The 23,351-nt window shown below is 41.4% G+C and overlaps 1 protein-coding gene across 8 annotated transcripts in view; it reads right to left on the reverse strand.

Annotated features, from left to right (window-relative positions):
* Positions 1-23,351, reverse strand: part of Tnrc6a (trinucleotide repeat containing adaptor 6A) — a 175,429-nt gene that overhangs the window by 67,869 nt on the left and 84,209 nt on the right. For 3 of the 8 annotated variants that reach the window (XM_052712382.1, XM_052712381.1, XM_052712386.1), the window contains exon 3: positions 18,794-18,841. The exons of 4 other annotated variants lie outside the window; for them this stretch is intronic. In XM_052712382.1, coding sequence (XP_052568342.1) covers positions 18,794-18,841 — 48 coding nt within the window. Of the gene's footprint in view, positions 1-18,793; positions 18,842-19,161; positions 19,574-23,351 lie in introns of those variants that run through there. One more of the 8 variants, XM_052712384.1, reaches the window with a different exon arrangement.

Below are 23,351 nucleotides of genomic sequence, written 5' to 3' on the forward strand. Positions count from 1 at the left end.
TCTTGCTAAGGGTCCCAATTATCAAGCAGTACCTAATGATGACGGATTGGGATGGTACTTCTGGCTTTCTCTGTTCTCTTACACTCTGTGTGTGTGGCGCATACACACTCTGTGATGATGGATCAAACCCAGAGCCCTGCACATGTTAGGCAAGAGCTCATTACTGAGCTACAAACCCAGTCATAAACATTTTTCCAGTACAAATTATTCACAAATAGGTAACATGTATTTTAGCATTATAATAATCTCAAACTATTCTTTCTTTGGAAACAATAACATATTCATTTAAGTTTGTTTAAATTTTTGGAAACTCAAAATTTCAAAGTTGCCAACAGAAAGATCCTCTTGTTCAGATATCAGGACTAGAGAAACTGTTTCCTCTTTCTCCCTCCACCTCACAGAAATTCAGGGAGAAAGCAAAAACTACTTAAAATTAACAGTGAACTACAACAAAGGGAATCATATCCAATAATAAACATACAGGTCTTAGGTCGATACACCTGCCACGCCTCTAGTAGAGCTCTAGAAAACATTTAAGACGAGAACAGAAAGACACTGGGAGGGGGATTAACGTAAGGAATAGAAAAGCCAGATCCATTCTAGCCACAACCACCCCAATCCTAATCCCTGAGTCCTTCCTGCCTACATGGTTACAGGAAGCATCTGCTTTAAAAACAAACTTAAAACCGAAAGAATGCTGCTCTCTAAGGAAACTAAAACTTCCAAAGGAGGCTCACAAGTCTCCTCCCAGAGTTCATAGCTCTCCTTACTGGAGGCTACTGGTTCTCAATCCATCACTCAAGTGGGCCTGACATGCACATGGTGCTCTGGATTAGTCCTGCCATTCAAGGAGTCTACTGAGAAAAGAAATCTATGAAAATATGGAGGAAACTCTCTAGCTACTCCCATTAGTCAGCCCAGAACCTAAGTTTCATAATACCAATTAGTAAATGTTCTGCATATTGAAGAAAACCACAATACAAAAAAATTGTATCTAGCTTTCTGGAGGACACACTATAAACAACAGGCAGCCATGAAGAGGTTCAGTGGGAAGCCTAACCATTTGTTAAGGCTAAATGGCAGTAGGGAACTGAGAAACAAGGCCAGAAAGATGGGCAAGTATGTAGGAAACTGGAAGAGGCTACAATGTACTACAGAGAGCCTAAATCTGGCTTTTCTGATGGAAGAAGTGTAGGAATGTAAGTAGACTGAGAAAACAGAAATGAGTGGCATCATGCACAACTGAAATAACAGATTCATGACAAATGCATGATTAGACTCCTTTATATTCTATGTAAGGACCATCCCAACAAAGTCAAAGGCCAAGGTTACCACAGTATACAAGAGTGGTGGATTGAATGGTATATAAAAAGATGATAAGGGCATGTCCACAGGCACATAGAGAAAATTCAAAAGCAAAAGCTCTAATTACTTGGCTATCGTCAGCCTCCATGTCACCATGTTAGAATTGAGATATAGTCAGATGTGGTGGTACATTCCTGTAAATAACAGCATGCACAGGCAAGAAGATCCCAAGGTTGAGGCTAGCCTATACTACATAGTGAGATCCTGTATCAGAAAAAAACAAAAATGTGAGCCGGGCGGTGGTGGTGCATGCTTTTAATCCCAGCACTCGGGAGGCAGAGGCAGGTGGATCTCTGTGAGTTCAAGGCCAGCCTGGTCTACAGAGTGAGATCCAGGACAGGTGCCAAAAACTACACAGAGAAATCCTGTCTTAAAAAACAAAAGAAAGGAAGGAAGGAAGGAAGGAAGGAAGGAAGGAAGGGAAAGTGTTTGCATCACAGTATTTCCCAAGGCTGAGATAAGGAGTACTTATTTAATACCATGGTCCCCAGTGGCATTCCAAAGACTGTCTACCCTACTTGGGTCAAGATATCACCCTTATTAGCATTTGTTCTTCATGGTCTCCTGTCAACTACAGGCTCATCCTTTTCAGATTTTTCTCCTTTCTCAAACTTTATTTAGCGTTTGTTTTATAAAGTTAGTACCTTAGTACTTAAAATGTAACAGGGGCTGACATTCAAAGAATAGGAAAAAAGCTATTCAACACTGTCATTACAGTCAACCACCCATGCTTTCCCCACAGAGAAACACATAGATTCTATCTATCTATCTATCTATCTATCTATCTACCTACCTACCTACCTACCTACCTACCTACCTATCTATCTTTTTCTAGATTTTCACATGTCCCACAGTCTCAGTATTTTAACCATACTCTCTTCAAGGCTAGTGGCAAGATATTTCAAAGTTATCGTTCTATGAATTTACATGCTGCTAAACAGGAACTGGGCTCCCCCTCCAGGGCTCTCCTTCTATGAGAACTTAGTATTTTTACTTATAGCGCACTATATAAAGACTTTAAGTGCCCAGAGGGAATTTTCTAGGAGACAGAAATGCTCTGACTGGAGTGGAGTTATATAGTTGTATACATCTGCTACATCTATTACCTATAATCAAAATGTAAATGTTGTATATTAACTGGATCCTCCACGTGGCTTTTTAAAATATGTGTTTTTACTTTATGTAAAATATACTTTACTTTATGCTGCAGAGCAGCACTGGGGACCTTAAATAAACTTTCAGGGCCCAGCAAGATGAATCAGTGGGTGTCATCAAGCTTGATAACACAGGCCCCGCACAGTGGAAGGAGAGAAGTGATTTCTGCAGGTGGTCCTCTGACCTCCACCACTGTGCTACATCACCTTCCCACTCACCCCACCCCCACCCCCACCAGACAATAAGTAAATGTTAAAACTTTTAAGAAATTTCATTTTTTCTCCTGTGAATGTATATGAGATGATAAGGGAAAAACTACACCATAACAAATAAATACTGTAAAGTCTGAACCTGAGCAGTTGGATAGTTTTAAAAACCTAAGAGAAATGATTAGTGAGACAGCTCCTCAGATAAAGGTACCTACCACCAAACCTGACTGACAATCTGAGTTTGATCCCCACAATTCCTATGTGAAAGAAGAGAAATGGTTCCTTCTAGTTCTCCTCTGACTTGCATGTACATGACATACACACATGCTCACAGTAAATAAACACAGTAACAAAATAAAAAATTTTTAAAAACCACAAAAGTACAGAACTTTTTAGAAAGTATGACAGCAATGCGGCAAGTTATACTACAGACAGACAGACAGATGGATATTCCTTCTACCTTGCTACCCCATCCTTGAGGATGTATCTTAGAGCAGTAAAGCACTAGAGCATAAGGCACATGCATGTCAAAGTTCACTGCAAGTCTCTCAAGGAGGCTGAGAGCAAACACTGGAAGGCCCATCGATAAAGAAATGGCTGCTGCATGAAAAGCATAATGAAAAGGAGCCTATCTGCTTACTCACTGGAAGGAATGCCCCAAACAGAGCAAAGGGAGAACCGCAAGTTGTAGATTCACAAACAACACTATTCCCTATCTTTTAAGTAGTGTGTCAAAAGTGTTGTTACACATTCAAGATGAATGTGCAAATGTCACTCTCAGGTGACACATTAATCCCAAGCCTCTGGAAAGGGAATGATGCACAGGTGAACACTATAAAATAGTAGCAGCAGGTCGATCCAGGGGAAATATTAAACCACAGCATAGGCATGCCAGACAGCTGAATGTGGATGGAGTAGGCCTGCATGGTGTGCTGAAACAGTTAATAACTACAAGCTGATGCTTGGCCTGTGTCAGAAAGTTGGATTTCAATAGCTTTCATTCCCTAACTGGGGACTAGGTACCCAGTGCCTGAAGTGCACAAGCACTACAGTTCACCTTGACACCTTGGTTTCTCCTCAAAATATGATATAGGACCAGACTCCAAGAGAGGCCTTGAACAATAAATAAACAATTCTTTTTTTTAAAGAATCTATTTATATTTATTTTATGTGTGTGGATTTTTTGTTTGCATGTGTATCTGTGTACCACGTGTGTGCCTTGTGCCCGGTAAAGTCAGAAGAGGGCTTCATATCCTCTGGAACTCGAGTTAAAGGTGGTTGTGAGCCACCATGAAGGTGGTGGGAATCGAACCCAAGTCCTCAACAAGAGCAACAAGTGCTCTTAAACGCTGAGCCATCACTCCAGCCTGAGGACAATGAATTTCTAACAAGCCCTGCCTCTGGCAAATGTCTTAAGCATGTTTCCCTTTGATGGTGGGAAAATTAAGCCTATCTTCTGTAACTGCATGGAGTGGAACTCGGGAAGCCGACACCTAGTTTCCTCAGCGATTTAACCTACATTCCTTGGTTGATTTTTTTTTTTTTTTTCCAATTTCCTTTCCTTACGAGGAACCTGGGGTTAGACATGTTCCCTGACAGGTAGGAAGACAGGGAGAGGGGCCATCCATGACTTAATGAAGATGGCGAATTTCCAAGATGGCCGACTTCTTCCTCACCCTCCTAACCCAAGACAAAAGCCTGGCAGTTTAAAACAAAGGCCTTATGGGCATTTTTCTCCCTCCATTAGTGTCCCTGCTGAGGGCTAATCAGCCGTCCTGTCTTTCTTCAAACTGACCAACCCTAAGTTAGCGGAAGAAAACACTTCAAAAATTTTAAAAATCCCCACCACTCAAGGAGAGGCTGGGCTTCAGCTTCCAAAGTCCCTACTTTGCTTTGCAGAGTCATTTGTGTGTGCTTGGTGTGTGTGTGTGTGTGTGTGTGTGTGTGTGTGTGTGTGTGTGTGTGTGTGTGTGTGTTTTGTGTGTGCTTGCTGTGTGTGTGTGTGTGTGTGTGTGTGTGTTTCCTCCCCCCTAACAAAAGCCTTTTTGGCTGAGTCTGTCTACTGTGTTTGAGAATTTCCCAACTTCTACTTGTCATGCTCAAGATTTTTTTCCCTGCCTTTTAATTATTTACCTGGCAGAGAAAAGTGAACCTGATCAAGACCCCTGGACAGCAGTGACTGACAAAATCACGAACATTCCACACAACTACATGCTGAGTCCTGCAGGTCTTCCTCGTGAACTGTAAAACCTCAAGAGGCAGGGTTTCTCTTTTTTATTTATTTATTTATTATGGATACAGCGTTCTGTCTGCATGTACACCTGCATGACAGAAGAGGGCATCAGATCCCGCTGTAGATGGTTGTGAGCCACCATGTGGTTGCTGGGAATTGAACTCAGGACCTCTGAAAGAACACCCAGTGCTTTTAACTGCTGAGCCATCTCACCAGCCCCAAGAGGCAGGATTTCTACAGATAAAAAAAGCTTTTCCAGTCAAGAAAGCACAGAATGACATGGATCCTAGAGAGCAGAATAAAAACTGACAGGTTAACAGGACTGACAGACTGGAGTCTTAGAAAAGAAAGAAAAGCATTGGGTGAAAATAGGCAGCACACTGTACAGTGCGAGGAAATCTAACTGAATGCCCAAACCACACTGCAAAGCAAAGCAAAGAGGAGCTGCAAACCAGCCAGCTGTCCTCAGGAGAGCAGACAGTACTGACACAGCATACAGCATACATAAGAAAACACACTGCTGGTGACCAGACTTGAAAGCCCAAGTCTGAACATGTGGCTGAGATGTCGAGAAACAAGGAGACAAGGACAGGTGGTTCCAGTTGCTTTAGGAACAGAAACAGGAGGTAATCTTTCTGATGGCCCAGTCAGCAGATCACCTTCACACACAAATCAACTGCATGCTCAAGCCCGTTATAAAATCCCTATCACATCTGCCAGAAAATCATCTGCCCTCCTTTTCCCTTACATATCCCACCCATTCCTCTTGACTTTCCTGTTTCCTTCTCCACATTTTCCTCAGTCTTGATTTCTGATAATCAATAACTAGTCAGTACTACTCAGTAAGTCACTGGTAACCTAACTAACACCAGCAGATGGTAGGACAGAAACCCAATCACAGCATAAACTGGTAAGGGAATGAGACAGCTAGGTCAGTTTACCCAATATCTCTTGCAGTAAAAATGACAGGAACAGAAGAAAACTAATGTAGAAAAAAAAGAACAAAGGTAGCAATAAAAACAATTATGAACAAGGGAATGTGACAGATGATTTTCAATCACAATAGTAAAAAGGACAGAAGTAGTTAAGGGGAAAGCGATGTGAAAGGAGAAGGGACTCTAGTATTCGGAGGTGGAAGGGGACCAGCAAGAAGGAAGGACAGAGAACGGCGCAGACAGTGAGGGAGAAAGATGAAAAGAGCAGACTGACATACATGCACGAAAACGCCATAACCAAACAAAGGATTTTCATGCAAACTTCAAAATATTAACTGTCAAACATGGTAACACCTGCCTGTAATCCTAGCATTTGAAAGGTATAAACAGGGGGATCAGGAACTCAAGGTCAGCCTCAGCTACACTGAGATTTCAAGACATCAGCTTGAGGTACAGGATACCTCTTTCAAACTCAAGGAAAGACAAGGAGACAATAGGCAAACCCACAGCAATAAGGCTCCAGGTGAAACATAATCCCGATCTTACAGGAAGCTCCCATTACTCCCAGGATTTGAGCAATAAAATAAGTAACATTAATAAAGGATTATAAGTCTTTGAAAAATAGGAATCCATGATTTCACACTGACGTGGATGCACAAACAAGTAAATAAAGAATGAAGACAGATCTTCATTGTAAAATATACACTGATGGAAAAAATACATACATGTTCTCAAAGTATGAGGAAAGCTGACATACAGTTAACATGCGTGGCAACGAGACGAAGTACTTCATGCATTTCCCCACACAAAGAAAAGCACCTCAGTCCCCTACACTGCTCCTGTCCAAAACACAGCTCTGGACTTAATGAGGAACTCCAGGCAAACAGAAAGAGAGGCAACCTACAAAACAGCTTCACTCTTTACACACCAAAAAACCCGCACAACAAAGACTGCCACCCAGTTCCAGAGTACAGGCAGCTAAAACAAATATAACCTGTGACCTTCCACTGACTCTCGAACCAGAAAAAAAAAAAAAGTTTCTTTTTGCCTTGCTGTGGCAAACATTACTGAGACAATACATAAAATGTTAATAAGGTCTTCTCATTAGCAATTATGAATGTCAGCGCTGTTTCCCCAACTATGAGAATGGCATTGTAATTACTAAGAAAAAAATACCTTGATTTTAGAAAACACAAGTTTTTAGGGGTAGAAGAGTATCTTGTTACATCAAGTTGCTCTCAAGCAGTAAAAATATGCATATAAAAAGGGAGAATAACAATGAAAGTTTAGGTTGAGGAAAGGTAGTCAAAACAGATAACCCACCATCAGGAAAGTAGCACTCTGTAGTCTACAGTGCAGGAAATATTTATTTTGGACCTACAACCCTGAAATACAGCACTAGGATCATTCCCATCGACTTTAAAGACACTCTTCTATAGCTTGTCAGGTACAAGGCTATGGTAAAACTTACTCAAACTCCATTCTGCCTACCTGAATCCCTAAATCCCACTCCCCTTTTGAAGCTTAGCTCAATTACTACTTCCTTCACATTTCTTTCCAACCAATACAAACCTCACCCTTGACCTTCAATTAAACAATATACATGGTCTAATTATTTTAGATGTTAATCTCACTGTTCCAAAAAGGACTAATTACTGGTCCAGGGACAAAACCAGTTCTACTTGAACTGTACTCCCTGGCAGAGGGCTCTTAATTAGACAACAATTCCTACTTCCTTCCTTTACTAAACCTCCGTAACTGTACTCCTTTCACTTCTTCCCACCCACACACTACTTCTTCAAAGACCAGATCAAAGCAGCCCTTTCTAAGCACAGCTTGCAGTGCAGAGTTATGGGGCCCATGTCAAGAGGAGGAGAACTTAAACCTCCAGCAGCAGCTTGTGTGGCCTTACAAAGGTGTTTAGCATCTCACAAACCTCTAAACCCTAATTACTGAGGTCCAACTGTACCTCCCTAAAAGGCTGTTGTGAAGACTACAGAGAAAGTACTAACTGAAGGCACGTAGTAAGAATACACTAATCATTAGCTACATGAAACTCACTGCAAGACACTGTGAATGACGGGCTACGACAGAAAGAAGGCAGAGCAAGAATAGAGAGAAAATGGGATTGAACACATAAAAACAACTCTTAAAGCACAATGCAGCATGTGATACACCCCAAAGCAACAGTTAACACTCAGGTTCCCAGTCAGATACCACACACCGAAACCACATAACAATATTAAGGAAGAGTATAGATTTATAGCCATTAGAAACACAAACACACTGGATGTGGTGGCTCACGTCTTTAATCCCAGAGGCAGAGGCAGGCAGATCTCTGAGTTCAAGGCCAGCCTGGTCTACAGAGCAAGTTCCAGGACAGCTGGGGCTACACAGAGAAACCTAGTCTCTGAAAAAGAAAAGAAGGAAGAAAGGGAGGGAGGGAGGAAGGGAGGGAGGGAGGGAGGGAGAGAGGGAAGGAGGGGGAGGGGGAGAGAGAGAGAGAGAGAGAGAGAGAGCGCGAGCGCACACCAGAAGGAAAGAAAGAGAGGAAAAGAAAAGAAAAGAAAAGAAAAGAGACAAACACAAAAAAGTCCAACACATCAAGGGATTCATCCCAAGAAGGCAAGATTGGTTTAACATACAAAGATCAATATAATACAATGTTAACAGAATAAAGACAAGATTGGTTTGATGTACAAAGATCAATATAATACGTTAACAGAATGAAAACAGTTAGTTACATGATGGTATCAGTATACAAGAGTAGCAATCACAAAACTTTCAAACGCTTCCACCAAGAAAAGCAACCCGACTGGGTTTAGAAGAGAACGTCACTAAACTGACAGAGGGCAGTTACAGAAAAGTCCACAGCTTACGTCAGAGGTAACAACTGACTAATATAACCATCTTGACACTTGTCTTTCAACACTAGATGAAACAGACAGACAAAACAACAGGGGCTGGAGATATGGCACACTCGTTAAGAACACTAGCTGTTCTTTCAGAGAACTCTGGTTTGGCGGCAGCTCACATCATCTGTAATTCCAGTTGTAGGGGATCCAACACCCTCTTCTGGCCTTCACAGGCACAGACATACACCAGGCAAAACACCCATACACATAAAATAGATGATAATAATAGTAATAATAAATAAATAAATAAATAAAGCCAGCCCAAGTGAAAGGGAAGGAGGGCTCACTCAGGCAAACACACAGCAAGATCGGAAAGAAAGATGTACATCTATCTCTATTCAGACAGCACGGCCTGTGGGTGTGCCTATGAGGGAGTACATGATTAGCATGCATAGTTAAGGTCCTAGTGTTGATCCCTAGTACTAATTAATAAAGTAGATAATTCCATTTCTGATAAGCATCAAAAAATATATTTAGAAATAAATTTTATAAAAGAAGTACAAATTATATACTTAAAACACAGTATATCTTTAAAAATAAAGGCCTAGCCGGGCGGTGGTGGCGCACGCCTTTAATCCCAGCACTTGGGAGGCAGAGGCAGGCAGATCTTTGTGAGTTCGAGTCCAGCCTGGTCTAGAGAGCGAGATCCAAGAAAGGCGCAAAGCTGCACAGAGAAACCCTGTCTCGAAAAACCTAAAAAAAAAAAATAAATAAAGGCCTAAATAAATGGAAAGATTCTATATTTATGAACAACTAGATGACTTAGTGTCATTAAAATGGTGATGTTATCTAAGCTGATCTACAAACTGCTCTTAACAAAAACTCAACTTTTTCATTAAAAATGACAAACTGATCCTAAAACTCACACAGAAATACAAGAGGAACCAATGCAATTCTGAGAAGGAGAGGATGGAGGACTCCCATGCCTGATTTCAAGCTAACTACAAAGCTACAGGAAGGAAGGCAGTGGACACTGGCCTAAGGATAGCTACAGACCAAATGGTACAGAATCCTGAGACAACGCCCTTCATAATGAACAACTCACTCCTCACCAGAGAAACCATCTTTTCAACAAATGGTGCCAAACAACTGGAGAATTGTAAGAATGAAATTGGAGCCCTCATATCATGCTCAAAAAATAACTCAAAACACGATGACAGACCTAAATGTAAAAACCATACAACTATTGCAAAACCAAAAGAATTTTTGCAACCTTAGAATGAGTACCAAGAGCACAAGCAACAGAACTATTATAGGTAAGCAGACCTAAATATTTGTGTTTAAGGGACCAGCAAGAAGGTGAAAATAACATAGAAAATACTTGTAAATCATAAATAGTATATATAGAGATATAAATATAATACAAACCTACATTAAGAACTCTCAAAATGCAACAATACAAAATACAACCCCAAAAATGATGTGGTGATGCATGTTTATACACCCAGTATTTGAAGGAGAGGAAGCAAGAGGGTCAAGGAGTTCAAAGTCAACCTCAGTTACATATCAGGTTTGAGGCTAGCCTGCACTACATGAAACCCTGTTCCAAAAAAACCAAAAACCAATCCATTTCAAAACTTAAAAACAAGCCAGGCGTGGTGGTGTACACCTTTAAGCTCAGCACTTCGGAAGCATAGCAGGTGAATCTCTGTTCTAGGCCAACCTGGTCTAAATAGTAAGCTCCAGGCCAGTCAGAGTAGCAGTGAGACCCTGTCTCAAGGGGGGAGAGGGGGGAATCAAAGCTGGACAGACAGAGACTATAAATAGACATTTCTCCAAGTCAAACAGCCAATAAAGTCCATGAAAAGATGCTCGACTTCATTAGTCATTAGGGAAATGCAAATCAAAACCGCAAAGAGATGCCTTCATCCACAAAGATGTCTGCATACCAATTAAAAAGACAAGTGTCTCCCTTAATTTGTAAGTTACGCCATTAAATAAATCTCCTTTAAAAAAAAAAAAAACGCAATAAACTTTAAAATCTTGAAAAAAAAAAAAAAAAAAAAAAAGACAAGTGTCCACAGTATGTGTGGAAGTGCAGCTGCTGGTGAAGTGGGGATGGCTTGACTGCACTGTACACAGCCTGGCAGTTCCTAAAAAGGTTACAGCAATTCCACTCCTCGGTAGATATTCCACAGAAGTAAAGCATCCATACAAATATTAGAACACAAACGTTGATGGCAGCATTATTCAATCCTTAAGTGAATACAACTAAAATAACTACTAACTGAGGCAGACATAAATAAAATGTGACACAGTGCTGAGGACTTAGCAGTGCAGCACATGCTTGGCATTTATGAGGCCCTGAGTTCCATTCCTACCAACACAGACCAAGAAAAAAAAAGCTCACATAGTTATATAAGTAAAAGATGACAAATGGGATCTGCACAATGAGATGATGATATTTTTCACCCATTAAAAGGAATGAAGTGCTGACAATGATAAACTATAGGTAAAGCTTGACAATGCACTAAATAAGACACACACACACAAACACTAAAGAATTCTAGTGTATGATTCCATATTTATGAAATGCCCAGAATAGGAACATCCACTAGAGCTAGAAGGCATAGTAAATGATGAGGAGTGGCTGCTAAATATTTGGGATTTGGGGAGAGGAAGTGTGAGTGCAAACATGTTCTGGAATCACAGAGGTGATGAATGTATAAGCCACATACTTCAGATGCATGGAAATTTGATCGCAATAGTGCTACCATTAAAAAGCTGAGAGTCTGTGCCCATAGTCTCAGCACTTAGGCAGGGACAGTGAGTTCAAGGCCAGTGGGGACTACATGATGCGGGGAGGAACAGAGAGTGGTACCTTCAGAAGAATTTGAGGACACATCAAAAGCAGGACAGCACTAAACAATCTTAGCACTGAACAGGAGTTGGCTCTGACTCCACAGCCATTGAGGAACTAGAAGTTTCCAATAGTTGGCTTACAACTGTGGCCTGAAATGCTAACCTGCAGTAATTCAGAGAAAGTTCACTTATGTTCCTTCCCATTTTTATACTTTATTTGTTTGTGACAAGGTCTCACGTAGCCCAGATGGCCTTGAACTTGGGTCTCCCTGCCTCTACCTCAGAAGAGCTGGAATTACAGATGCACCCCACTGGGAACAGGACCCAGAGGGCCTTATTCATATAAGCAAACACACCTGCTTGAGGATTCACAACAAGAATGCGTTTTTCTTGCACCCTTTGCAGCAGTTAACAACAGGTAAAGTGATGCTAGAATGCTCTTAAGATCAGAGTATATTTAGGTACCTGCACCATTTCCTCCTGCTAGCTCACATACGCATTTTTCAGGGGACAGAGACACAGGAGAAAGAAGGGACTACAGTCAACAAAACACAGATGCCATCACTTAAAAACATCCAGGATCACTGCAGCAAACTGCCCAATAAATGCTAACAGACTGCAATTCACTAAGGACAGCAAAACAAGTGAACTGGCTCAGGCTTGTTTGTTGTTATACAAAATCCAATCAATTGCTGTTTGCAGAAAATAGCTTTTAAGGTTCAAAGTATAAAATTCTTCAACTAGGTTCCAATCTGTTTTGAACATTCCACTTAAAATGGGAAGCTGAGTCATTGTCACATAACACTACTGCCTTACTGCCGAAAATTCAAACGTTTCTCCCTGCTTACAAGAAAGGAAACGCTAGGATTTCTGCTGCCTAGCCAACTCAACAGAGTATGCAAACGATGTTTAAAGTAAATCTTAAATAGAACTTTTAATTCTATTTATGTTCACGGAACTCCTCTTAAGACTGAAAGCCTGCCTCAGTTACATTTTACTCTTTCTCTTCAATCTCACCTCAACTCCTCTGACAGCATTCTAATGCATACCGAGTCTCTGGTTCTGGGGGTTTTTGTTTTGTTTCTTTGTTCAAATACATATATTGTTCAAATACATATTCAGTTTTCCAAATTACTTCTCTTCACCTGCCATACCTTGTACACTCAGCATGAATACCTTGTCTACTCAGCATGAATCGAGTCTGTGGCCACAATGCCAAGCTAACCTAAATACCAGGCATGATGGTGCAGATCATAATCTCTCAGCTGAGAAGTATAAGCATAAGGCAAAAGGATCCCAAATTTCAAGTCAAGCTGGTCTTCTAAAGTGAGAATTTGTCTCAAAAAGAAAATAAACAAAAATAGACTACACATTACAAACCTAACCAATGTTTCATTTTCTTACCAAGTTTATCCAACCATCACTGATCAAAGTCAAAAACAACTCTTATGTCCACCAACAAGGAAGCTATCTTCAAAAACTCTTTAAAAGGTAGCAATCACAACCATTAGTCAATTTAAAGTAGACTTGTAATTTCTGCAATTTTAATACTTAGGTTTCAGTTTAAACTAAACAGCATTTCCTATAATGAAAGAAACACTAACTAGGCCAGCATAAAGGTGCAAGTGCTGAATAATGCTAGAGAAAATTCCTTTGAAATGATCAAGAACACCTGCAGGGATGTCCTGAGAACACATACATCACCACTGGTGGGACACTTCAGCCAAGAAGATTTAACCTCAGTCTGGTCATTCAGAAGTGATTAGACAAACCCAAACTGAATTATGCAAAACAACTCGTCAAAAAACTGCACTGTCATGAAAGGGGTTGCAAGGACGCTTCAGAGACAAGACAGCTAATGCAACTCTGGATCAAGAAATGGTGAAAAGAAAACCCAGCATGACAACTGAAAATATGAACCAAACTGTAGTGTAAAGTTACACATTCCATGTTTGGTCATTTGACTGTTATGTACAAGATCCTCTTAAGACATGATGTTGTATTCTGGAGATAAAGTGTAATGACAAAAATAATCATGAAAAGCAAGAGTATTTGCTACCCTAGTTTTGATATTTTGCTTAAGATTACAAATGACTTTTTGTTAAGATTAATTGTATTTTTAATTATGTGTGTATGCGCATGTGTGCGTAAAGCATCCGTGGAGTCTAGAACAGGCTAGCAGATTCCCGAGAGCTAGAGTTCCAAGTGGTTGTGAGCCAGCCAACTCAGGCACTAAGTACTGAACCTGAATTAAACTTGGGTCCTCTGCAAGAGCAACAAGAGCTCTTAATTACCTAGCCATCTCTCCAGCCCTCAAATGATTTTTTTAAAAATGAAAATTAAGTGGACTTTATCTCGATTTGGAGTAAGATTTGTCCAGTCTGAATGGAATACATGTAACACATGCCATTTTATTTCCAATCATGGACAATAATTCTGGGGTTGTCATAAAATGAAACTGTAAAAGACTTTATGCCTTTCAAATTATACTTTCAGACATATTTGGCATGCCAAAATTCAAAAGACATTATAAACTATTCTTTTTTATGATGTTCATGTTCAAATTTTCCAGAGTATTGTCAGTTTTAAGCTAAGCCTACAGTCTGTATTCATTTATCTTAGCAGCTAATTTACCACATAATCTCCAAATTAAGCTAGAAAGCCTAGCCTGCAAGCTACATCAGAGCAAGCAACAGAAAAGCCTAACAAAATCAGGATGATCTTTCACCTAAACAATGGAAGGCGAATGGCAACAACAAATAACTTTATCTAGAGAGAGGTATACCCTGGCTCACTCCTGTCTTGGGTCTTGGGTCTCTGGGACATAGCATCTGTTCCAGACAATCATGGTTCAATGCTAAGTGTCCCAGGTTAGATGCTATATGGTTTACAGCACCTTTATATTTGTTGTACAATGGCATTTAATAGTTGGTTTGAGACCAGGGATCACTATCACAAATTATGTTAACTTCTAAATTACAACACATCTAAATTACAGAAATCACTAGAATGGGCATGAGATATATATTGAGATCATTGTTTTGTTTCTTTTTTTCTGTCCAAAAAGCATAAATGTACATTATATTTTATCAAATGTGCAGTGAAAACACTAGAATTGGAGTAAGAAGGTCTGTTGGAGTCCCAGCTCTGTTATCTGGAGACTGTCTCTCAATCAGAATTTCCTCACTTGAAAAGTAAGATACCAGCTGACACCTTAAGACCCAGCTCTGAATATTCACTAACTATGCAACTTTAGCCTCCAAATATACTTTAAAAAATTACAACAGTTGGGGGCTAGAGGGATGGCTCAGCAATTAAGAGCACCTGCTGCTTTTCTAGAAGACCTAGGTTTGATTCCCAGCACCCACACAGCAGCTCACAACCATCTGTAACACCACTTCCAGGAGATCCGATTCCCTCTTCTGGCTTCCATGGGTACCTGGAACCAATATGTGCAGACATCCATGCAGGGACAACATCCATGCATGTTTTAAAAAAAAAAAAAATTTTTTTTAACTGTTTTGCATCAACTGAGTTATACTAGTTAATGGAGGGTTTCTGTTTCCTCTCTAAACTGGTGATTGTAACTTACCATTGTTTCTCTCACATAAATTTCTATTTCACTTGGATGCTGGGTCAATCTCTCATTGAACCTAAATGGAGCTCCCTCACCACTAACATGCTTTGAAATCCCAGGTTCCACTTCCTCAGTATCTCTCCCTTTCACCTCTCTCCAACACCATTTACATGCAAATCTTCATCAACTCTTACCTAGAGAACTACTGCCCATAATCACACCTGCTCACAATTCCTGGGCTACAAGAGTTTCCTATCATATTGGTACCCTACCAAAAGGCAGGCAGTGGCCCCTTAGACAGACCATCTAAAGATTATATGTAAGTTCTCAGCCTGCCATTCAAAGCCCTCCATATCACATGCCTTAAGACAGTTTGATTAACTGCTTGCTATTTCTGATAGATCAAATTCCTGTGTCCTTCCTGGATTTTGAGTCTTTACTTCTACTGTTCTGATATCTTCTCTGCAGACCAAAATGGATTTGGTTCCTATGGAGAGATGGCTCAGCGGTTAAAAGCACTGGCTATTCTTCCTGAGGTCCTGAGTTCAATTCCCAGCAACCACATGGTGGCTCACAATCTTCCTTAATAAGATCTATTACCCTCTTCTGGTTTGCAGGCATACCTGCAGACAGAATACTGTATACATAATAAAATAAACATTTAAAAAAAATTATTTCCTTTAAAAAAAAAAGTTCCATTCCAATGGTAGTCACCCTCACCTAGACATTACAGCTCCCTCCTTTGAATGTACATGGTACTAACAAAGTGAGACAATTCTAACGGCCAAAAATGTATTTTAAAAGCTAGCTAACCTAATGAGCTAAATTTATCCCTTGTGCCATTCTGCTTAACTGCCACTGGACACCTGGCACTGTCTTGGTAAGAATTTGCCACTTATCCCAGGAAAGGAGGAGAATGGCAACACAACTCTGACACACACACAGAACAGAACTCTCAAGCTGGAGATACACATACTGGGGTTTGCTGGGCTTCCATTATACAAAAAAGATGTTTATATGAATTCATCATTTATATACTTAGGACTTTTCATGTTCAAAACCCTAAACCAAGATCTCCAACAGTGCTGTCCCCCATCCCCTGGACCTTTGTCAGACTCTGAAAACACTCTGATCACTACAAACACTGAGTAGGGAGTACTCCTGGTAGATGCTGGACATCCTACACACTGCAAAGAACAATCCTCAAATAATTAGCTGCTGCAAAATATAAGCAGTGTCCATGGTGAGAAACTCCAAGATAAACATATGGCATGCAGTTGTGGGTTCTACTTTTTAGAAGAAATTTCCCAGTTTTTCAAGGTGAAGCACCTTCCCTTCAGTAAGAGAGTTTAAACACAGCATGAAGGCTGAGCACTCCTGCAGTTACTAGTGGTCAGACCTCCTGTAGTTACTTAACTCTTTATACCTCAAACATCTTTTAGTAAAGCAAGGCTAGGAACAACCTAATTCACCCAGCCTGTCAAGGGTAAAAAAAAAAAAAAAAAAAAAAAAGGCATGTAAAGTCTTTGGATGGGTACAGCAGGCATACGATGAACAGTTGTTAAATTTACCAAGATTCGTCCACTCACTGGTTTCTAGAAAATGCTCAGAGTTTACTAGAGTGAATATTATCTGCTATGACTTCCTGAGCAGGGTACTAATGGGTAAAGATTGATACTTTTTACTTGGGAAAAATGAAGCATGTGCCCATCTAATCTAACCACCTCTCCCCCCACTCAAAGCACCTTAACTGGTCCTTTTCATTGAACACTGCTTTAAAATCTCAGTATTTTTCTTTTTCATATTATCTTTGATCACCTGAAGTGCCTCAAGCACTAAGTGAAATGTCATCCATCCCCTTTTGACCCCTACCATCAACTACCTTGTGTCACCGTTATTTATGTACATATTATATAGTTTCCCTACCAGATTGTACATGCCCTCTATGGATACTGACAGTATTTGATTCCTTTTTATGTAACCCAAGGGCCCAACACACCTTAGTAACTGGATGGACCAAGCCTCTCATTTCATAGATTAGACACAGAAAGGCCCAGTGACTTGCCAAGAGTCAAGGTTATTTTAAGTGGCAGAGTTGGAATTCAAACTCACAAGGCCAATAGAAGAGCTTCCAAGTTCTGCCTAGTCATAAGAAATGAAAATCATGCTTGTATTACGATGTGTACCTAAGTTCTAGGTCCCTCACAGAAACAAGACCTCTGTGGCTGCCCTACAAAACAAACACGGAAGGAGAAAAAGACCCCAGATCTACACTGTCACTAAAATGACACGGTAATAATTCAATCTATTTTGTTTGGCTCTGTATCTTATTATTTCTTTCCCGGTTTCTGACGACATAACTTGTTTAAGAATACAGCTGACAGTTATTTAGCCTCTGATAATGTCCCTTTAAGTGATTCCATAATTATTTAGAGTTCCAGAAAACCTCTCACTGGGTAAGCCAACACTGTTCCTGTGCCAAGAGAACAGATTCTCTAACAGTCACCCCAACAGATTAACATAAATTCAAAGAGCCAGAAATTTGGAACAATTCTACATGGTGAAAAGTATTTGTGCAATTACAAGTGTGTTAATAACCCCAACATAAGCCTAGAACTTCCAATAAACAAGCGTAAACCATATTAAGACCTAAAACAAATGAAGCTGTTTAGCTTGTATTAATCTTAAAGTTTCTGAGAGTCCAAATATGATGCAAAAGAAAAAAGGGAATTGGAAAGGAAAAGCACGTTTTAAAATGGATCTGGAAAAGGGTTAAGTATAGTGCAATTCCCTGATGTTGAAGCAATTACAGCTCAATAAAACTAAACGTTTTCCAGAAATGCATCACTTGGGGGTGGGGGACAAGAAGCAACCCTTCTCTTTAAGGCAGTATTTGATGCTTAAGTTACCAGTGCAAAAGCACTCAGGCCCAACAGAAGTGATAATCCCTTACTGAGAACAATTTTTAATTACTTTCCCAGCTGATAAAAAGAGCACACACTGAACACAGACTAAAATGTAGTTTCAAAGGAAAACAAAACGCAGTTTATGCTTGATGAAGTTCAAGGACAAAACTGTTTCCAATGCAACAGAATCCGCCTGACTACAATGTGCAGAGACAGAGAGGAAAAAATGCGAACACATAGTATCTTTTTATAAAGGCAACAATTTAGCTACAAAGTAATAACGGGGAAGCCAAAACAGTTTGACAGCCCGCCATAAGGGCCGCCTCAATCATGAGTCACACAATGCCTGCAACCATTTACAATAGTAATTAATGCACAAGTCCCCTAATTAAATTCTAAAAGGGTGAGAATGCTTTAACTAAGTTTACAAGAACTGCCTTTTGCTTTTCTTTTTAAGAACGAACACACTCGTAATTACGCGTCTCCCTGCAATGACCCCCCCCACCACCACCAATGCAATATTCCCTGAGGCCGTTTCTCCCGAATGTCTGTTCCCTGCGTGCGAAAGCAAATGACACGGGATGAGGGGGACGGGGGGGGGGGGGGGGGGGGGGTCCGTAAACCCAGGAAGGGCGAAGCAGAGTGGAAACATACGTTTATAAAGGGGGCGGGAGACTGAAGGCTCGCCCATCTTACCTGCTAAGATTTCTCTCTACGTCTTTGGTAGCTTTAGCTTCCAATTCTCTGAAATAGGAAACAAAAACAAACAAACAAAAAAAAAAAAGCGGGGGGGGGGAGGGGATGCGCGTGAAAACGGAGCTTCTGCGGCAGAGCGCCCGCGCGGTGGGGGAGGGGCGGGGCTGCGGACTGCAGCGCTGCGGGCCTCCGAGCCCAGAGCCGCAGCCCGCGCGGGGCCGAAGCTTCCCGGGCCGCCCGTGGCCTCCCACCCTGGCCCGCGCCCGCGGGGACTGCCCCGTGCCGCCGCCCCGCAGCTCGAGGGATCCTGCGGCAGCGCCTTAGGCGGGCTCCCGGCCCCGAGCGAGACTCCCCTCCGGTTCGCTCACCTCATGTGTGTAAAGTGCACGAGCGCGTGGGGCGCGGGGAACGAGGCTCGCGAGCCTCAAGCCCTCCGCAGCGCCGCGGGGACAGGCCCGAGCCGCTGCACCAGCGCCATTTTCTACACCGACCCGCTGCTGCCGCCGCCGCCGCCGCCGCCGCCGCCACCGCTGCCGCCGCAGGCCCCAGACCGGAAGTGAATGCCCCACGCGCAACCCCTTCCGGGGGCGCGCTGGCCCCGGGGCCCCAAAATGGAGGCCCTAGCAACTAGGCCTGCTGGACAGGGCAGACGCTTGGCAACCGCCCGACGCGGCCGGGACCTCGCCGGAGCTGTCGGGGAACTCCGACGCTCCCCGCGAGCGTCTTCGGGGTCTGGCGAGCGCAGACCGCAGCCTTGCTTGCCGAGGCCGGCTCGGGTTTGACTCCGATCTCCCCCCACCCCCCTTCTTTACTGCGACACAAGTTTCCTTCCCCTCTGCCCGGCCCCACCCTCACAGAAACGCCTTAAAAAAAAAAAAAAATTCCACCAAACCGCAAATTCCACCCTTGCCGCTGCCGACGAGCCCGCGCCGTTTTTAAATTCACCCACATCTAATTACTTTTGACCTTGAGCCAGATTATTTAACCTCTCTGCTTGTGCCTCTCCTCCTCGGCTGAAGAATGCGTACCTGAGGCTGCCTGTGAGGTTTCAATACGATTCTATGCCTCAAAATTTTACACACCCTTGACTCAGCAATTCCACTTTCACTAATTTCTGCTCAAGAAATAATCATTTTGGGTTTCACTTTTAAGTACTTCATCATCAAGATAATAACTCACGGCACTGAGAAGGTTGAAAACTGTAACCAGCTACAAAGTCCAACGATATGAGATGGCCTTAAAAGCAGCCACTTGCCGTGCATGAAAAGATGGAGTGGGAAGTACAGGCCTGGGGACTTGGTTACAATAAAAGAATGAAAAGGTAGATTCCAGACTAGTTCTCAGAAAAACATGTGAACACCCAACTATGAATACTATAAGATAAATACCTGTAAAGTATATAAATCTACATATAAATGCAGTAAAATACAGCAATATAATACATGAAGATACAGTTATTACAATAACTGTAAAAAAAATAACAACGTAGACACATACCTGAATGTAAATACAATAAGATACATACCTACAGGTAGATGAAGCAATATAATGCATTAAGACACAATAATAATGCACATAGGTACATATATTCTTGTATATTCAGTGCATACATTGCTTCTTGTAATCTGCAACTTTCTCCTCTACTTAAAACCTGTTCCCCCCCTCTTTTTTTTTCTCAGAAAACTCATCCTGCAGATTACTTCCTTTTGCTCTTTTAAATCCTAAATCCTTCAACTGGCTTAGACCTGCTCCAGTCTCTCCCTTGAAACAAGCTATGTGACTGTTAGATTCTGCTCTGGGAGAAATGTGTTTTGTAATAAATAGCTAATGAATGAATGAATGCCCAGAAAGGAATTAAAAGTTGAGCCAAAATGTTAACTACTGTTATGCATTTTACTTCTTTTAGTGTTTTTAATTTTATGAGTCTATAAACATTTTTTGAAAAAAAATTACAAAACATAAAATGAGTATCAAATAATGCCAGGAATTTTTACATTTTATTTTTGAGATGGGGTCTTACTATGCAGCCTGGCTAGCATAGAACTCTCTATGTAGGCCAGATTGGCCTCAAACTCACAGAGATCTGTCTGCCTCTGTCTCCTGCATGCTAGTGTTCTACCATATTCCCTGGCTTCAAATTTCAGTAGGACCTGTCCTGGTTAGTTTCTTTGTTAAACTGACACAAGCTGGAGTCTTCTTGGAAGAGGAACCCCAACAGAGAAGATGTCCCCCATCAAATTGTCTGTAGGCCAGTCTATAGGCATTTTCTTGATTAATGATTGATGTAGAGGGGCTCAGTTCACTGTGGGTAGTACCACCCCTGGGTAGGCTATCCCAGGTTATATAAGAAAGTAGGCTATAGCCAGGGGTGGTGGCATATGCTTTTAATCCCAGCACTTGGGAGGCAGAGGCAGGTGGATCTCTGTGAGTTCAAGGCCAGCCTTTTCTACAAAGCAAGTTCCAGGACAGCCAGGGCTATTACACAGAGAAAACCTCTCTTAGGGACAGAAGGAAGGAAAGAAAGAAGGAAAGGAAGGAAAGGAGGGAGGGAGGAAGGAAGGAAGGAAGGAAGGAAGGAAGGAAGGAAGGAAGGAAGGAAGGAAGGAAGGTTACAAGCTATGAGGAGCAAGCCAGTAAGCAGCACTCCTCCAGGGTCTCTGCTTCAGTTCCTGCCTCCAGGTTCCAGCCTTGAGTTCCTGCTCTGACTTCCCTATATGACGTACTATAAACTGTAAGCTGAAATAGACCCTCTCCTCGCCAAGTTTCTTGCCATTACGGTGTTCATCCCAGTAACAGTGGCCGAACGAAGACCGGGGCTTTCCCTTGTTTATTTGCTCTTGTTTCTGTTCAGTTCCTGTGGTTGCTTCAACACAACTTTTCTCCAATCTCTCTTCCTTCCCTATTGAGAAGTCTAAATGATTGGACTAATCATTCACAAATTATGTATTTGGAAGGTAAGGATTAATTTTTCCTCTTTATCAAAAACCACAATGGGGGCTGCAGAAACAGCTCAGTAGTTAAGAGCACGTGGTGCTTTTACAGAGGACCTGAGTTCAGCTCCCAGCACCCACACAATGGTTCACAACTGTAATTCCAGTTCCAGGATATCCAATGTCCTCTTCTGGCCTCCTCAGGCACCAGGCAAACACATGGTATACATACATATACACAGGCAAAACACTCATGCACATAAATTATTTTTTGTGATGCTGAGCATAGCAAAAATGTATCCTAAGTAGCACTATACCACTGAGCTACATCCCCAACCAATATTTTTAAATTTAAAAAGTCTCTACAGTAATAAATAGAAAGAACTTGGACACATGAACATGGATAAGCTTTCCTGGAAAGAGCCTATTTACATTATTTAATTACAATTTCTTCAATACTTAGTGTGTGCTTTCCCAAACTGTCCAAAGTACTTTACAAATACTAATTAGTCACTAATTGTTTTTCTTCATACAGCCCAATGAGGTAGAAGTATTATGCCCCCTTTGCTAAGAGCCATGATTAATTTTCCCAAAATCACGCATTAAGTGATTAAGATTTTATATATACAGTTTGGCTCCAAAGCCCTCTCCTAACCACCATATTGCAGATCTCAACTGCATTAGACCTGACATCCTTTTTTGATGATAAATACTTTATAAATACAACCCCTTGTGATCCCGAGATGGAGATCATAGATAACATAATCTACTATATATAATCAATCTACCAAATATGATCATTTTAAATGTATACATATATGTATACATACATACGCATGCTGTAAAGGAGAAACAGAGAAACCGAAAGGAAATCTAATGTCACTCGGTGTGTAAGTGCTCTGAAGACTCCATGTAGGAGCCAGGTCCCACACAGGTACTGACAAAGCAGGGTCTAGCCAATAACACCTCAAAAACTGAAATTACACCCAACACACCATTGCTCTAGAATAGACAAGTCCTGAGCAAACAGAAAATAAATTCACTCATATAGTTCAGTTTTGCTTTTGTTTTTAGACAGGATCTATGCATGTGAATTCACTATGCAGGCAAGATTGGCCTCCAACTCACCAAGATCCTCCTGCCTCTGCTTCCTGAGTGTTGAGATTAAAGGCATGTGCTTTCTTATGAACTTTGAATCACCTCCAAAGTAGTTACAATGCCCAGTACAAAGTAAATGTCCTTAAAGGGTTACTAAATTGTATTATTAAGGAAATCATGACAAAAGTCAGTGGGCACCCAGCCCTGACACAATGCTGTCATAAATATTTTCTATGTGCAGCTGATTGAAGCTGAAGATGTGGACCCCAGCTATACATTTCATTAATGAATGTTTCTATGATATCATAAAAGAGCCAAGGAGTGCACCCTGAGGAAGCCTGATACTCCAGTAATGAAATATCATCAAGATGGGAGGGGGAAACAGGGTAAGCATGTTGTAATGGAGCCCATAACAGGCCAATAGTAAGAGGACCAGTCCCTAAGCTCTTCCAACTAGAGACCTAAAAATTAGTTTTAACACCACCACCACCCCACTACCACCATCATCACCATCACCACCATCACCATCA

This window comes from Peromyscus californicus, unplaced genomic scaffold (genome assembly GCF_007827085.1).
Source record: "Peromyscus californicus insignis strain IS unplaced genomic scaffold, ASM782708v3 Scaffold_4__1_contigs__length_199733344, whole genome shotgun sequence".
NCBI lineage: Eukaryota > Metazoa > Chordata > Mammalia > Rodentia > Cricetidae > Peromyscus > Peromyscus californicus.